Consider the following 18,632-nt stretch of genomic DNA (forward strand, 5'->3'; position numbering starts at 1 on the left):
AATGAAAACTCCATTTCTCCTACAGCACGCTTGGCAATCACTAATCAACTTTCTATCTGTGGCAGGCTAAATAATAGTCCTTAAATCAGGTCCTATTCCCTGGAACCTGTAAATGCTGCCTTATTTGAGAAAAGGGTCTTTGCAGATGCGATTAAGTTAAAGATCTTGAGATGGAGGGCTATCCTGAATTATGTAGGTGGGCCCTAAGTGCAATTGCATGTATCCTCCTACGAGGGAGGCAGAAGGAAAGTTCACACACACAAAGAAGGCAATGTGAAGATGGAATACAGAGAGAATTTATTTACCTTGTGATGCTGGACTTGAAGACTGGAGTGATACAGCCACAAGCCAAGGAGTACCAGCAGTGACCAAAAGCTAAAAGATGCAAGAAACAGGTTCCTCTCCTATTGCCTCCCTGCTGCCACTGTGATTTTTACCCATGGTAACTGACTTTGAGTTTCTGGCCTTGAAAACTGTGAGATTAAATTTGTTTTGTTTTGTTTTTTTTTCAGATGGAGTCTCGCTCTGTCACCCAGGCTGGAGTGCAGTGGCTCGATCTCGGCTCACTGCAAACTCCACCTCCCAGGTTCAGCCATTCTCCTGCCTCAGCCTCCCGAGTAGCTGGGACTCCAGGCGCCTGCCACCACCCCCAGCTAGTTGTTTTGTATTTTTAGTAGAGATGGGGTTTCACCGTGTTAGCCAGGATGGGCACGATCTCCTGACCTCATGATCTGCCCGCCTTGGCCTCCCAAAGTGCTGGGATTATAGGTGTGAGCCACCACGTCCGGCCTAAATTTCTGTTCTTTTAAGCCACCAAGTTTGTAGTAACTTGTTATAGCAGCCACAGGAAACATAAATTTTGTTACCAGGAGTGGGGTGCCTAAAAACGTAGCAGTGGCTTTGTAACTCAATAATGAAGGGGTGCTAGTAGAATTATGAGAAGCATGACAGAAAAGGCCTAGGTTTCCTTGAACAGGCTGTGGGGTAGATATGCGGATGTTAAAGACTCTGTCACCCAGACTGCCTTAAAGGAAATGAGGAACTTGATACACAAAGTCTGTGTTATCTTCAAGAATACATACACTATCAAAAACAAAACATTGGTAGAAGCATGAACATTAAAAGTGATTCTAAAGGCACAAAGGAAACAAGGAACATGTTACTGGAAACCAGAGCAAAGGTGATCTTTGTAATATAACGGCAAAAAGTTTAACTGGATTGTGTCCTGTAGCTGTGTGGAAGGCAGAATCATAAGCAATAAGCTTGCACATTTAGCTGAGCAGACTTCCAATCAAAGCATTCAAGACTCAGCTTGGGCCGGGCGCAGTGACTTATGCCTGTAATCTCAGCACTTTGGGAGGCTGAGGCAGGCAGATCACCTGAGGTCAGGAGTTCAAGACCAGCCTGGCCAACATGGTGAAATCCCGTCTTTACTAAAAATACAAAAATTAGCCAGGCATGGTGGTGGGCACCTGTAATCTCAGTTACTTGGGAGGCTGAGGCAGGAGAATCACTTGAACCCGGGAGGCAGAGGTTGCAATGAGCAGAGATCGCGCTACTGCACTCCAGCCTGGGCGACAGAGTGAGACTCCGTCTCAAAAAAAAAAAAAAAGCAACACGAAAGAGATAAATTAAGGGTACAATAAACAAAAATAATTTTTAAAATACAAAAAAAAAAAAAAAAGAGAGAGAGAGAGAGAAATTGAGGGAAGAACTGTTAGGCAGAAAGGAATCCACACTTAATGATTTGGGAAATTCTCAGGCTATTTAGATCGGAATAAACCAAAATGCTAAAACTAGGAGATTCATTGTTAGGAAAGTGTGTTCTGTAGAGAATGCCAAGGGTGTGGCATATCTTGCAATTTTTTTCTAGTGCCAAAGAGATTAAACATGGAACTTACGAATCCCCTCAATCATCTCGCAGAAGTAAGGAAACAGAGATGAAATTATCTAGGAAAGATCTGTGGAGAAACCTCATCTAATACTATGAATTCCATCATATATGCAGAAGTTCCACAAGGATTTTGAGAATGTTCTACCAGCAGAAACACTGCCAGCTTGGAGTAGAAAGTTTACAGACTAGACAAAATCAAAGAACTCCCAAAATTTTAGAAGCAGGAATAGGCTGATAAAACTACTCAGCCTCAAACACGTGCTACCCTTTAAGAAAGTGAGGGCAGAGCCACGGGCTCAGAAGTCAAGAGACAGGAGCCTCCAACTTTATGGTAACCTGTTATGGCAGCCATGGGAAACTAATACACTATTTCTATAGATCTGCCTATTCTCTGGGCATTTTATAAAAACGCAGCATGTCATCCTTTGTGGCTGCTTCATTTCATTCACGTAATGTTTTTAAGCTTCATCCATGTGGTAGCATGTATCAGCCCTTCATTCCTTCATGTGGCCACATGATACCCACTGTATGGCTATTCTACATTCTGTTTATCCATTCATCTGCTGGTAGACATTTGGGTTGTTTCCACTTTTAGCTATTTACAATGTTATAATAATGCTATAAATGTTTGTGTATATGTTTTTGTGTGGACATGCTTTCTTTTCTCTTGGGTATATACCTAGGAGTGAAACTTCTGGGTCGTATGGTAACTCTACATTCAATTTTTTTAGGAACTGTCATACTGTTTTTTTACAGCAGCTGTACCATTTCACATTCTCTCTAGCAATGTATGAGAATTCCAATTTCTCCACCAGGCATGGTGGCTCACCCCTGTAGTCCCAGCACTTTGAGGAGGCCAAGATGGGTAGACTACCTGAGGTCAGGAGTTCGAGACCAGCATGGCCAACAGGATGAGACCCTGTCTCTACTAAAAATACAAAAATTAGCCGGGCCTTGGCTGGGCGTGGCAGCTCACACCTGTAATCCCAGCACTTTGGAGGCTTACGCAGGTGGATCATGAAGTCAAGAGATCAAGATCATTCTGGCCAACACGGTGAATCCCCATCTCTACATCTAACAAAAGTTAGCTGGGCATAGTGGCGTGTGACTGTAGTCCCAGCTACTCGGGAGGCTGAGGCAGGGGAATTGCTTGAACCTCGGAGGCGGAGGTTGCGGTGAGCCGAGATTGCGCCACTGCACTCCAGTCTGGTGACAGAGCGAGACTCCGTTGCAAAAAAAAAAAAAAAAAAATTAGCTGAGTGTGGTGGTGTGTGCCTATAGTCCCAGCTACTCAGGAGACTGAGGCAGGAAAATCATTGGAAGTCGGGAGGCAGAGGCTGTAGTGAGACAAGATTGTGCCACTGCACTCTAGCCTGGGTGACAGAGCAAGACTCGTCTCAAAAAGAAAGAAAATTCCATTTTCTCTACATCTTTGCCAACACTTATCATTGTTGTGTTTTAAATCACAATCATTATAATGGAAATGAAGTGGCACCTCATTGTGGCTTTTATTTGCAATCCACTAATGACTAGTGATGTGGAGCCTCTTTTCACGTGGTTGTTGGCCATTTGTATCTCTTCTTTGGAGATACATTTATTCAAGTACTTTGCCCATTTTGTAGTTGCTTTTTTTTTTTTTTTTTGGTGTTGCTGAGTTGTAGGAGTTCTTTATGTATTCTGGATATTAAACCCTTACCTGACATGTGATTTGCAAATACTTTCTCCCATTCCATGGGTTGTTTTTCCCTCTTTCGACAGTGTCCTATGATGTACAGGTTTTTAATTCTGATGAAGTCAAATTTATCTATGTTTTTTGTAGCTTGTGCTTTTTTGCCATATCTAAGAAACCACTGCCTAATCCAAGGTCATGAAGATGTATGCCTCTGCTTTCTTCTAAGATATTTACAGTTTTAGCTTGTAAATTTAGGTTTTTGACCTATTTGGGGTTAATTTTTTTCAAAGTTTTTTAGAGACAGAGTCTCACTCTGTCACCCAGGCTGCAGCATGTTGGTACAATCACAGCTTACTGTAATCTCAAACTCCTGGGCTCAAGTGACCCTCCAGCCTCAGCCTGTCGATTAAGCAGGACTACAGGCACGTGCCACCATCCCTGGCTGGTGTTTTTTATTTTAAGTTTTGTATAGGGTGTTAAGTTGGGGCTCAACCTCAGTATTTTGTATGTAGTTACCCAGTTGTCCTAGCAACTACTGTGGTTTATGTATTTAAAAATTTTATTTTTGTTCAGGCGTGGTGGCTCACACTTGTAATTCCACCGCTTTGAGGGGCCGAGGCGGGCGAATCACGAGGTCAGGAGTTCAAGATCATCCTGGCCAACATGGTTAAACCACGTCTCTACTAAAAATACAAAAAATTAGCCGGGTGTAGTGGCAGGTGCCTAATCCCAGCTACTCGGGGGGCTGAGGCAGGAGAATCACTTGAACCCAGGAGGTGGAGGTTGCAGTGAGCCGAGATTGTGCCACTGCACTCCAGCCAGGACGACAGAGTGAGACTCCATCTCGAAAAAAAAAAATTATATATAAAACGTTTTTGATGACCATAAAATGAATAATAGAACAAATGTCAGTGGACCTCTTACCCAGCTTAAATTTAAAAATAAAAAAGGAGGCATACAAGCTTGCTCTCCCCTCATCATTCCTTTGACTTGCCCCACACAGGTAAACTGGGGGAGACGTCACAAGAATTAGATGGTGTTCATAAAGTACTTAGCTCTCAGTGCCTTAATATATGCATAATATGGCTACTGAAAACCAAACCATTATAATTTAAAACAGGATTTATGAACAAGTAGGTTTACTAAGTATGGTGCAGGAGTCTTGATGGTCACACATTTAGATAGAGTGGAGCAAAGGAGCACTGCCTACCGGTAGAGATGACACTCAACCCTCATTCTGAACCAGCTGCATGCAGCACAACTCACGTCTTTCCAGCACATATCAATAATTAATACATCAACTGTTCGATTTTTTTTCTTTTCTTTATTGAGATGGAATCTCACTCTGCGCCTAGGTTGGAATGCAGTGGTGCAATCTCAGTTAACTGCAACCTCTGTCTCCTGGGTTCAAGCCTCTGCCTCCCAAATAGCTAGGAGTACAGGCGTGTAATACCACACCTGGCTAATTTTTGTAATTTTTATATTTTTAGTAGAGACAGGGTTTCACCATGTTGGCCAGGCTGGTCTCAAACTCCTGACCTCAAGTGATCTGCCCACCTCAGCCTCCTGAAACTGCACCCAGCCACATCTTTTAATGTACAAACCATGCTTTTCTCAGCTCTAAGACTAAGCACTGAATGCTGGGGCCAGTAATTGTCCTTGATGAATAGGTATAGCAGAAGACGTATTCATATTTGATGAAAAGCCTGATCCTAGGCTTGTGAGGTCCCTCGGAAAGGCTGAAGCAGCCAGGCGCAGTGGTTCATGTCTATAATCCCAGCACTCTGGGAGGCCAAGGAGGGAGAATTGCTTGAGGACAGGAGTTCAAGACCAGCCTGGACAAAACAGTGAGACCCTGTCTCTACAAAAAACATTTTAAATATAGTCAATCTTTGAATCATATGTTTTATGAAAAAAAAAAAGTTTTAAAAAAATTAGCCAGGCATAGTGGTGCATACCTCCCAGCTACTCGGGAGGCTGGGTAGAGCACTTGAACTCAGAAGTTTGAGGCTTCAGTGAGCTATGATCACACCACTGTACTCCAGCCTGCGCAACAGAGCAATACCTTGACTCAAACAAAACAAAACAAAGCAAAACAAAAAGAAAGCTGAAGGTAGGAAAGTATCTTCATTAATCAGAGGCATGTTGGCATCTTTGTTCTCTCTTGGTCTCCTGGGGAACACAGTTGGGCCTATCTTTTTGCCCCTTGATTCTAGCTGTTTTGTTGTTCACTTAGACCCTCCTCTCTGATGAAGTCCAAGGTGGCTTCCCAGTTCTGATGCTCCCTCAGCCTCCCTAGTCCCTGAGTTTCACCTTAGCTCCTCAGTCAGGGTTCAGCTCTGTACTAGTCATTTCTAAACTACAAACCAGAGACATGTACTACTCTTCTTTTCTTTTTCTTTTTTTTGAGATGGAGTCTCACTCTGTTGCCCAGGCTGGAGTGCAGTGGTGTGCTCTCGGCTCACTGCAACCTTCACCTCCTGGGTTCAAGCAATTCTCCTGCCTCAATCTCTTGAGTAGCTGTGATTACAGGCACACCACCACCACGCCTGGCTAATTTTTGTATTTTTAGTAGAGATGGGATTTCACCATATTGGCCAGGATAGTCTCAATCTCCTGACCTCCTGATCTACCCGCCTCGGCGTCCCAAAGTGCTGGAATTACAGGTATGAGCCACTGCATCCCAGCCAACATGTACTACTTTTCCATAGTACTATGTGAAGTGGAAAATAGGTGATAGGAGTTTAATTTTTAACAGGCAAAGTAAGCAAATGCCCAGAAATACATCCAGTTCCAGTAAATATATGTCCGCACTGCCCCTGTAGTGCTGATACAGAGGTGCCAGGACCCTGATTGTCTTCTCATTCAATGGGTGCCAAATCTTCTTGAACTTTCCTTCAGGAGGCTGGCTGGAATGTTTGGAGATGCCATTATCACTATCACCTACCACCCCTAGGCATAGCTATTTTTGTATCCCTCAGTCTTCCTTAGACAGAGAGTAGTCCCACCCATAAAAATTAAAGTGTTAAGGAATTAAAGTGGGTGTTTGGGTGTCTTTTGCTTGACAGATGGGAGTCAGTAAGAGATGTGGCTAAGAGTGTGGGCTCTGACATTAGCCAAATGACATCCTGAGCAAAACAATTAGCATCTGCATGCCTTAGTTTCCTTGCCTGTAAACAGGAAAGAGTGGCACTGTAACCGAGTAAGGATCAAATGAGTTCACACGCATGAAGCATGCAGAACAGGGCCTTCTAGGCAGACATCACTGTAGAATGCACAAATGGGGCCTGGCTGTGAGACCTGGAGCCAGGCAATGACAGGATAAGGAGGGCTTTAACTTGGGGTGCTGACACTCACACTGAAGGTATGAGCTCACTCCAGACAATTTGGTGAATTCCTTTAGACAAGTACACACAAGGCTTTCCTTGCTCTGGGGTATACGCTAGATAGCCTGAGGTGCCCATTAGTGCCTGGTTTTCTTTGGGATGGGCACCTCTGGACTCGAAGCCTGCCAGGACTGCAATGGAGAGTAATCCTCCTCCTCCATGAGCCACAACCTCTCAGACCCTCTTGGGGTCTGGAAACACAGAGAAACTACTTCTCCCTATCCTATTCCCTGCTCAGGGGTCCCACCTTTTACATTCCTTCACAGCTGTTCCAACAGGGTCTCAGGCAGCAAGGGCAGGTAACAAGTGTGCCTGGGCTGCCATCTGACCTGGAGAGTCCTATCACAGTCCACCTGCTGAGATGGTCCTCACAATACTAGCTGGCATTGCCTCCATGAGGAGCTTCAGCAGTAAGTAAAAAGATGGCCACCAGACAATATCCAAGTAAGATGTCTGTCCCTGTAAAAACGATGTAGGAAATTTCCAATAGTTCTTACACATATTTGTCTTCCAATTAATCAGAGCTTCTTCCTGGAGTTTGGGATTTAGAAATGGCTTGATAAAAGGAAATGGACTAAAATCATTATGGCACAGTGTGCAGGCTACAGTTAATTCAGGGGCCAACGCAGAGAGAGCTGTCATAGGAAGGGACAGTTGTTCTGCTGGACGCCTCTTTTGGGAGGGAAGGATTAATCATGAGGTGCTGGGCATGTCTCTGTGGTAGCTAGTCTCCACGGTGCTCCCAAAATAATTAATGGCCTGCCTATAGGCTGCCATTCTCATCAAAAGGTAGAGGTAATTTACCCTCCCCTGAACCTGCACTGGCCTTGGGACTTACTGTTTCCAAGTGATGTTCTAGGAGTTGTGAGGACTGGCAGCTTCCACTTCTTCCTTCTCTTGCAAGCCAGCTGCCATGCTAAAAGGAAGTCTAGCTATGCTACTAAAGATACCACGTGGGGGCCATGTAAGGAAAACTGATGTGCAGCCTGATGAAGCCTTTATTGCCCTGTCAGCATGGCTGGGCTGCGGATGGAAAGCAGTCACATGAAAACTCACAAGTGAGGCCGGGTGCGGTGGCTCACACCTGTAATCCCAGCACTTTGGGAGGTCGAGAGGGGTGGATCACCTGAGGTCAGGAGTTCGAGACCATCCTGGCCAACATGGTGAAACCCCGTCTCTACTAAAAATGTAGAAATTAGCTGGGCGTGGCAGTGTGTGCCTGTAATCCCAGCTACTCGAGAGGCTGAGGCAGAATAGCTCAAACCCGGGAGGTGGAGGTTGCAGTGAGCCGGGATCGTGTCACTGCACTCCAGCCTGGCGACAGAGCCCTTATAAATCTGAGATAGCCCTTACAAAAATTCATTTAATTATAAAAAAATACAAACTGGCCAGGCACGGTGGCTCACGCCTATAATTCCAGCACTTTGGGAAGCAGAGGTAGGTGGATTGCCTGAGGTCAGGAGTTCAAGACCAGCCTGACCAACATGGTGAAACCCATCTCTACTAAAAATACAAAAATTAGCTGGACGTGGTGGCAGAAGAATCACTTGAACGCGGGAGGCGGAGGTTGCAGTGAGCTGAGATTGTGCCACTGAACTCCAGCCTGGGCGACAGAGTGAGACTCCATCTCAAAAAAAAAAAAAAAAAAAAAAAGAAAAAAGAAAAGAAAAGAAAAAAGAGAAAAAAGAAAAAGAATATACAAACTAACAAAAACAATTAAAAATTGTCAATTTTTTTTTAAGACGGAGTTTCACTCTTGTTGCCTAGGCTGGAGTGCACTGGCGCGATCTCGGCTCACACCAACCTCCGCCTCCCGGGTTCAAGCAATTCTCCCGCCTCAGGCTCCTGAGTAGTTGGGATTACAGGCATGTGCCACCATGCCCGGCTAATTTTGTAGTTTTAGTAGAGATGGGGGTTTCTCCATGTTGGCCTGGCCGGTCTTGAACTCTCGACCTCAGGTGATCTGCCTACCTAGGCCTCCCAAAGTGCTGGAATTACAGGCATGAGCCACCGTGCCTGGCCAAAAATTGTTAATTTAAAAAAAACAATAAAAAGAGTCAGCCGGGCGTTGTGGCTCAAGCCTATAATCCCAACACTTTGGGAGGCCGAGGGGGGTGGATTACCTGAGGTCAGGAGTTTGAGACCAGACTGGCCAACATGGTGAAACCTTGTCTCTACTAAAAATACATAAATTAGCCGGGCATGGTGGCACACGCCTGTAATCCCAGCTATTCAGGAGCTGAGACAGGAGAATTGCTTCAGCCCAGGAGACAGCGGCTGCAGTGAGCCAAGATCGTGCCATGGCACTCCAGCCTGGCCAACAGAGCGAGACTGTCTCAAAAAAAAAATAAAAATAAAAGTAAAAAAATAAATAAAAATCCCCCCACATATTTGCAAATTATATATCTAATAATAGACTTATATCCAAATGCATAAAGAACTATTACAACTCAACAATAAAAAGACTAACAACCCAGTTTAAAAATGAACAGAGGATCTGAATAGACATTACTCCAAAGAAAATATACAAATGGCCAAAAAGCACATGAAAAAGATGCTCAGCATCATCAGTCACTAGGCAAATGCAAATCAAAACAATGAGACACCACTTCACACCCATTACACAATGGCTACAATTAAAATAGACAACGAGTACTGGAGAGGATGAGGAGAAACTGAAACCTCATTTAAGTTGCTGGTGAGAATTTAAAATAGTGCAGTTGCTTTGGGAAATCTGGTATTTCCTCAAAAGGTCAAATACAGGGGTACGATATGACCCAGCAACTCTACCCCTAGGTATACACCCAAGAGAAATGAAAACACAGCCCACACAAAAATTTATACATGAACTATTGTTCTGCTTATTTATAATAACCAAAAAGTAGAAACTATGTAAATGTCCACCAACTAATGAATAGCTATAAAATATGTGATATGGCCATCCAGAAAAGGAATATTTGACAATAAAAAGGAACAAAGTTGACTAGGCGTGGTGCGGTGGCTCACGCCTGTAATCCCAGCACTTTTGGAGGTCAAGGCAGGTGGATCACCTGAGGTCAGGAGTTCGAAACCAGCCTGGTTAACATAGCCCTAGACCATGGCAAAACCCCATCTCTACTAAAAACACAAAAACTAGCCAGGCATGGTGGTAGCACACACCTGTAATCTCAGCTACTAAGGAGGCTGAGGCAGAAGAACTGCTTGAACCCAGTGGGTGGAGGTTGCAGTGAGCCAAGATTGTGCCACTGCACTCCAGCCTGGGTGACAGAGCGAGATTCCACCTAAAAAAAAAAAAAAAAGAGGAGGCCAGGCACGGTGGCTCATGCCTGTAATCCCAGCACTTTGGGAGGCCGAGGCAGGCAGATCATGAGGTCAGGAGATCGAGACCATCCTGGCTAACAAGGTGAAACCCTGTCTCTATTAAAAATACAAAAAATTAGCCGGGCGTGGTGGCGGGCCCCTGTAGTCCCAGCTACTCGGAAGGCTGAGGCAGGAGAATGGTGTGAACCCGGGAAGCGGAGCTTGCAGTGAGCGGAGATTGCACCACTGCACTCCAGCCTGCGGGACAGAGCAAGACTCTGTCTCAAAAAAAAAAAAAAAAAAAAAAAAGAGGAATAAAGTATATAGCAAACATGGTTCATGGACCTTGAACCTTGAAAATATTATGCTAAGTGAAATAAGCCATCTGCAAAATGAAAACATATATTGTACAAGGACGGGTGTAGTGGCTCACGCCTGTAATCCCTGCACTTTGGGAGGCTGAGGCAGGCGGATCACCCGAGGTCAGGAGTTTGACCAGCCTGGCCAACATGATGAAACCCGGTCTCTACTAAAAATACAAAAAATTAGTCGGGCGTGGTGGTGGGCGCCTGTAATACCAGCTACTTGGGAGTCTGAGGCGGAGGAATCGCTTGAACCTGGTAGGCAGAGGTTGCAGTAAGCTGAGATTGTGCCACTGCACTCCAACCTGGGCAACAAGAGGAAAACTCTGTCTCAAAAAAACAAAAAACAAAAAATATATATATTGTACAATTGTATATTGTATATGGAAAATTCCAAATAGGCAAATCTATAGCAGTAGAAAGTATAAGTGGTAGCTGAGGGTTGAAGGAAAAGGGAATGTGACTGCTATCAGGTATAAAGTTTCTTTAAAAAATGTTGAAGGCTGAGCATGGTGGCTCACACTTGTAATCCCAGCCCTTAGGGAGGCCAAGGCAGGAGGATAGCTTGAGATCAGGAGTTCAAGACCAGCCTGGTCAACATAGTGGGACCCCGTCTCCACAAAAACATAAAAAACTTAGCCGGGTGTGGTGGCACACGCCTGTAGTCCCAGCTACTCAGAAGACTAAAAAAGGAGGATCACTTAAGCCCGGGATGTTGAGGCTGCAGTGGGCTGAGATCACGCCACTACACTCCAGCCTGGGTACAGAGTGAGACCCTGTCTCAAAAAAAAAAAAATTCTAAAATTAGGCCAGGCTTGGTGGCTCGCACCTGTGACCCCAGCACTTTGGGAGGCCTAGGCAAGAGGATGGCATATGGCCAGTAGTTTGAAACCACCCTGAGCAACATAGTGAAGCTAGCTGCATCTCTTTTTATTTATTAATGAATGTTTCAAAATTAGATTTTGGTGATGGCCGCACAACTCTGTGAATATCCTAAAGACCACTGAAATGTAAACTTTAAAGCGTGAATCGTATAAAGCTCTTAAAGAAAAAGAAAAGGCTTATCAAACAGATCCCTAGTACAGAGCCCACTCTACCCCACCTCAGTCCCTGTGCTCTTGCAGCTCTGCCTTGCACACACACGTGCACACAAGTGCATATGTGTCTTGTTCATTTCTAATAAAATGGTTCTGTCCCAGGGACAGATGAAAGGAGGTGGTCACATAAAGCCCTCAATGTGGTGCCCCACCCAGGGAGAGAGCCCACATGTAGTGGAAATCCTTCTTCTCCACTCCACCTGTGACGAGTTCTAGATAAGCATCACCTTCTTCACTTAGCAAAAAGGGAAAGGAATGATTCTGGGCGCATGCCTCAGGGCCCTGTAGGGCTTAGGTAAGGACCCCTAGGAGGGGCTGAGGACAAACCAGGTTCTTGCTCATGGCACTGATCCCTTCCACAGGAGCAGCTAGGGGCCTGAGCAAGCTTCCAGTAGGATTCACGGGGGCTGACAACAGATGGAAGGTGCCGGCAGTGAGGTCTGGGGCTAGAGGCTGGGCCTGCATCCCAAATGCCCTCCTTGTACCATGGACACACAGGAGGACCCAGACTGCTGCAGGCAAAGCCAACGGTGCCTGTGATCAATCAGTGAGTAACCACCCCACCCCTACACCCTAGGACACCCAACAGAGAGGTTCCAGAGTCTGTCACACTCTCCTCTCCAAGGCTCTCTGCCAGAGGGGCTCCACTCACTAGGGCCTTACCCGGGTCTTGGCCTTCAGGAACACATGGCTCTCCATATCCTTGCTGGATTTACTGTGTGCCACGCCAGCTTTCCTCATGGCATCCTCACTGAAACACAAAAGGAAAAGAGATGTTTGCACACACCAGTGAGTTCACCACTGTGGGGCCCTGGTCAACAGGCCCTGCACAAGCAGCTGCCCCTGGTGACAAGGTGCTATCAGACCCAGCACACCAGCCTGGCTGAGGTCCAGGAGACGAATATAGGAAGGGGCACTCAATAGAGAGCAATGACAGGCCACTGAGTGAGGGAGAGAGCGAGCAGGGTGATCAGAAAAAAGGGACAGGAAAGGTGGTCACCATGAAGCAAAGAGAGAGCCCTGGCATGAGGGGGCAGGAGGCTAGCCCCTAGGGATGGCTCACAACCAGTTCAGGATCAAGGACTACTGGGTGGCCAGCTGGCCTCTATTTCCTGCTCTCTGAGTGGCCTGCGTTCCCCACGAACTCTGCCAGATGGTGTAGCACCCTGGTTCCAGATTTGATTCCTCCTATAAAATGAAGGGGACACATGAAGTCATCTCTCAATTCCTCCCAAGGCAAGGGTCTGTCCCCATGTGGGACAATGCAAGTCCTATATGTGGGATCAAAGAGACAAGCTTCTAGCTTAACTTCTAGCTAGCGACAAGAGAAGAAAGACCACATAAATGTGAAAAGTATCTTTAAAAACCGATTTACCAACAATTTTGTACCAAGATAGAATCCTATGAAGGGTTTTTCATCACACTGCTGCTCCACAGGGATAAAAAGTCATGTACGTCAGTTAAGCTGGACCCCCCTTGAATGCAGCACATGCTGTCCCACTCCACCCCCCACCTCCCACACTCACACACGGAAAGACAAAAACAAGTGTGCATCTGTTAGAAAGGCCTGGACTGTGGCTACCAGGGGCGGGCGGCTCTGGTCTGCTCATGGCCTGCCTTCTTCCTAGTGGGATGGGTCTCTTCCTTGCCTGGCCTCCCACCCTGGGTTTGCTGATAAAGAAACAAGTGGCCAGGTGCAGTGCCTCACGACTGTAATCCCAACACTTTGGGAGGCCAAGGCAGGTGGATCGTCTGAGGTCAAGAGTTCAAGACCAGCCTGACCAACATGGTGAAACCCCATCTCTATTAAAAACACAAAATTAGGCCGGGCGCGGTGGCTCAAGCCTGTAATCCCAGCACTTTGGGAGGCCGAGACGGGCGGATCACAAGGTCAGGAGATCGAGACCATCCTGGCTAACACGGTGAAACCCTGTCTCTACTAAAAAATACAAAAAAACCTAGCCGGGCGAGGTGGCGGGCGTCTGTAGTCCCAGCTACTCGGGAGGCTGAGGCAGGAGAATGGTGTGAACCCGGGAGGCGGAGCTTGCAGTGAGCTGAGATCCGGCCACTGCACTCCAGTCTGGGTGACAAAGCGAGACTCTGTCTCAACAAAAAAAAAAAAAAATTAAAAAAAAAAAAAAAAAAAAAAAAACCCACAAAATTAGCCGGGTGTAGTGGTGCATGCCTGTAATCCCAGCTACGAAGGAGGCCGAGGCAGGAGAATTGCTTGAACCCAGAAGGTGGAGGTTGCAGTGAGCCGAGATCGCGCCGTTGCACTCCAGCCTGGGTGACAGAGTGAGAAAAAAAAAGAAAAAAAGAAACAGGCTGGGTGCGGTGGCTCTCGCCTGTAATCCCAGCACTTTGGGAGGCCAAGGTGGGTGGATCATAAGGTCAGGAGATTGCGACCATCCTGGCTAACATGGTGAAACCCCGTCTCTACTAAAAATACAAAAAATTAGCTGGGCATGGTGGCAGGCGCCTGTAGTCCCAGCTACTTGGGAGGCTGAGGCAGGAGAATGGCGTGAACCCGGGAGGCAGGGCTTGCAGTGAGCGGAGATCGCACCACTGCACTCCAGCCTAGGAGACAGTGCGAGACTCCGTCTCAAAAAAAAAAAAAAAAAAAAAAAAAAAAAAGAAGCAAGCATGTCAGGGCTCTGGGGCCTTGCCCCTGAGTGAATTGAATAGGCCCAGTCCAGCCCATGCTAGAAAGCATTCTGACCACTCTAAACAGCAACCAGCTAACCTCAGGAAACTGAAGGAATGTACACACGGGGCTGCAGCAATACGACTGTGATTCTTAAAGACATCACAGAAAGAAGGTTTAATGCTCAGAGGTGCACGCATCTGTCTTAACGTAAAAAGAAAAACAAAATGACATTGACCTATCACCCTGCTAGATTCAAAAAGCGTTCTTGGGCCGGGTACAGTGGCTCAGGTCTGTAATCCCAGCACTTTCGGAGGCCAAGGCAGGTGGATCACCTGAGGTCAGGAGTTTGAGACCAGTCTAACATTACGAAACCCTGTTTCTACTAAAAATACAAAAATTAGTCCGGCATGGTGGCAGGCACCTGTGGTCCCAGCTACTCGGGAGGCTGAGGCAGGAGAATTGCTTGAACCCAGGAGGCAGAGGTTGCAGTGAGCTAAGACGGCACCACTGCACTCTAGCCTGGGCAACAGAATGAGACTCCTGCACTCCTGGAGTTCCTACCTCCCTGTCTGCTTCCTGAAGCCTGAATTGAGGCGAGGAGGCAGCAAGGGGTTCCTGCTCACAAGGCATCCAGGGGTGGAACAGAGAAGTAAGGGGAAAGGTCACCAGAGTCACAAAAGATGAGAGAGTTAACAATTCAGGAGGATAATGACAACCAGCTCACGCACGGTGCTGGGTCAGAGTTCTGGGGAAGCGAGGCATGGGTGGGCTGGGAGGACCCTGTGCGCATGCTCTCAGGTTGGCGCGGGGCTGGCTCTCCACACCCAGAGGCTGAGATGACAGCTGCTAGGCCCCAAGAGGTCAGTGAACATTTCTGATAGAAGTGGCTGCATAGGCCTGTTTCCTGAAGGTTGTCTCACTTGTGCCCCTCAAGGCAGGTATGCCCTTCAAGAGCATACCTGTTCTTCCCACCTTCCTTTTTTCTTTTTCTTCTTTTGTTTTTTGAGACAAGGTCTCGCTCTGTCACAGGTTCAGCGCAGTGGTGCAAACACAGCTCACTGCAGCTTCAAACTCCTGGGCTCAAGTATCCTTCCACCAAAGCCTCCCAGATAGCTGGGACTACAGGCATGTGCCACTATGCCAGGCTAATTTTTTTTATTTTTTACTTTTTTTGTAGAGACAAGGTCTTCCTTTGTTGCTCAGGCTGGTCTCAAACTCCTGGCCTTAAGTGATCCTCCACCTTGGCATCCCAAAGCACTGGAACCAATAGGGAGACCCAGGGGAGAGCAGTAGAAACAGCAGGGGAGCACTTGCAGGCCAAGCGGGACAGCCTGGAGGCTGGTTCTGTGAGGAGTGGGGAGGCTGTCGGTGGTGGATGTGACCAGGAGTCAGAGATAGAGAAGGTGCAGAAGAGTCTGGGAAGTGACAACCAGTTACACGGATGGGCCCTGTGCCCACCAACAGCGATCAGAGAGCAAAGCCAGGCTTGATACAAAAGCAGTCCTTTTGAGCTGCTACTGGCCATTTTTGAGAGTGTCAGCAGACTGGCAGGCCCCAGACAGACACTGTCTTGGTGCAGCAGAGACACCTGGCACAGTCAGAGAGACAGAATCTAGAAACACAGCTTAGTGCAATAGCTTTGAGGTGATGGGATGACCAGGTTGAAGAAATGTGCTTGGTGAGCCGAAGGCAAGGTGGCACCATACACTAGGGGATGTGCTGGCGGATGAGCCCGTCCTGTCCTGGGTAACGTCACAGATGATGTGGACACCGTGAGCACCAACTGTCAGCTACTCAGAGCCTGAGGAGCATGGACCAAGCTGGAGGCTGGAAACAGGCAAGTCTTGACAGGCCAACACCAGGAAACTGAGTTGGGATAAATGTCCACTTCTGCATGAGCTTCAGGGGATCAGAGTGGGGCCGAGGAGCAAGGTGCTCCTCCAGCAAGGCCAGGGCTCCGAACAGCAGCACTGTGTAATGTCACTCCCACATCTCCTCCACAGCATCCACCCATGGAGGCCCAGCAGGTTTGGTGGCCAGTTAGACCCTATGCGGTTTGCAGTTCTGTCAACCGTATTTTTAAAAACGTCTTTGCTCCTGTTTCTAGTTTGAAGATCATGTGCCACAAAAGAGATAAAGTGAAAAAGAACCCAGGAACTCTGCAGCTAATCCCCCACACTTCCTCGCTGATGCCTGCCCTTTCCTCTCCAGCTGGCCTGGCGCTTTTCAGAGGCATCCCCTGCCTGGGCATTGACTCCATGAGGGCACCCATTTCACACTCATGCTGAGGTCAAGTCCCCTTCCTTCCTCCCTTAGACCTAACACGCCTGCTGTGGGAGGCTGCAGGCAGGACCCAGGCCCACCTTCAGAACAGGACTGGCTGCTCCCAAAGCCCCCTTCTGATCTCCCTAAGCTGGGCTCTGCCGCCATCCCCAGCATGCCTTCCTGAGCAGCCAGACCCGAATGGGTCTCTGTCTCCTGAAAACAAAACCCTTCAAGCCACTGTCACGAAATGAAAGGAAACTATCACACAAGGAGACAGCCCCAAACATGGAGCAAGGAGCATAGCCTCAGACAAAGAAGAGAGAACCAACCTGTCACGGTGAGCTCTGCCCCGACACAAGCAAGCCCGGAAGACGAGGGCCCGTCCAGCCAGATGAGGGCAGGGAGCAGACTGGTGTCAGCTCACAAGGGAAGACCCTCGATGACTGTCCTGCCACAGTCCTGTCCAACATAAGCAACAGGTTCGAAAACAGTACAGGCCTATGAGGCGGCCGCCGAAGAACCCAAGGCTGCCTGGGTGATGTTCACACTAGCTGACGAAGGGGGCAGGGAGCCACTCCCTGTTTGCAACCAGCCAGACCTCTGAACACAAGGGTTGTTACCTGCTCAGAGCACACAGTCCCTTGCTGTGAACTGGGCTCCCATGCTCTGCCTTGGGCCATGGTCTAGCTGGTTGCCATAGCTATGTCTGTGCACTCAGTCAGGGTTCAACTGGTATCTAGCTTAGACAGAAGCCTCCCAGGGGACCGATTCATCATTACAGGCCCTTGGAGCTCCCCCACCAGGGGGTCTGAGGATGTCCTACTGTCCAGAACTGTCCCCAGAACATGGTGTGTCTCAATGGCACTGCCTGACCCTGCCTGAGCTCTTGGTGTCTTCATCTCCCAGCACCAAGTGCCCAACCCAGAAACTTGGGAACCCCCTTCACTTTCTGACTGCCGCCTTTAATTCTCCAAAGTTCCAATCTTTGCCCCAACTCCCACTGCACCTGTGGCAATTCCTCCCAAAGGGCCTCTGTCTCCCGTTCCCATTCCTATCCCCACGGCCTCACCAGCTCCCCAGGTCACATGACTGCCAGTGAGCAACTGCCACTGAGTGTGGGAAGCAACCTGAGCCCCTGCTTGCCTTGAGCCTCGCTCCTCACCAGCAGGGCAGGCAGCCTGTCCAGAAGGCCACCGAGGAACCTACTCCTGCACCTGCCCCACACACTCTCCCCAGGGCCCCGGGGACGATGACCTACTGTCTGGCACATTAACTGACTATCCCACCCTGCTCCCACCCAGGCACCCCTGCTGTCAGCTGCACAGAAACCCTGTAGCCACCTCACCCATGTCTGTGGCACTTCCTGGAGGAATCTCTGGTTCCCGTGTGCCAGTCCCACTATACCAAGAACACTCTGAGAGCAGAGACAACGGCGTCCACTTTTGTGTGCAGCAGGCAGTCATCACTGCCAGGCAAAATAACTGGCTCTTTTTAACACAAGGAGTGGTACTGTCATACATTTTGATGGGACACGACGTGCAGAACGGAGAATCAGCGTGGCAGCCATGGGGAAAACCAGGCCTCAAACAAGCACGTCCTGGCAGTGGAGGACAGGGTGCCTGGGGGAAGGCGTGTGCTGGGGCAGGCAGCTGGGCCTGGCAGGAAGCAGACAGAGGAGGGGCCTGGGCTCAAATTCCAACCTAGCCACTCAGCAGCTCTCCGTCTTGGGAGAGGCACTCCCTCCCCCAAAGCGTGGCCTCTTCATAAAGGAGGGCTCTGAGAGGCTGTGGCCAGGATGAAGGTGCACAGAGAGGACCAGGCAGTGAGGACAGGCCCAGTGTTGGCTGGGTCTACAGGGCTTCTGCCCAGCATGGGCCTGTTGTTCCTCACCTCCTTCCTATTCCAAATTGGGAAACTCTGTCAACAAGAGCCCAGTCCTTGTAATCTGAATGAGACTAAGATAAAGCAAAAAACTGGCAAACTGAGCATCCTAGGGAAGAAGCACAGGG

At 48.0% G+C, this 18,632-nt stretch overlaps 1 protein-coding gene across 7 annotated transcripts in view; it reads right to left on the bottom strand.

Moving 5' to 3' along the window:
• MED15 (mediator complex subunit 15) overlaps window positions 1-18,632 on the bottom strand; it is an 86,828-nt gene that overhangs the window by 43,641 nt on the left and 24,555 nt on the right. For all 7 annotated transcript variants that reach the window (XM_050746075.1, XM_050746079.1, XM_050746080.1 and 4 more), the window contains exon 2: window positions 12,375-12,462. In XM_050746075.1, the coding sequence (XP_050602032.1) occupies window positions 12,375-12,462 (88 nt within the window). The remainder of the gene's footprint in view (window positions 1-12,374; window positions 12,463-18,632) is intronic.

The sequence above is a fragment of the Macaca thibetana genome, chromosome 10, assembly GCF_024542745.1.
Source record: "Macaca thibetana thibetana isolate TM-01 chromosome 10, ASM2454274v1, whole genome shotgun sequence".
Classification (NCBI taxonomy): Eukaryota; Metazoa; Chordata; class Mammalia; order Primates; family Cercopithecidae; genus Macaca; species Macaca thibetana.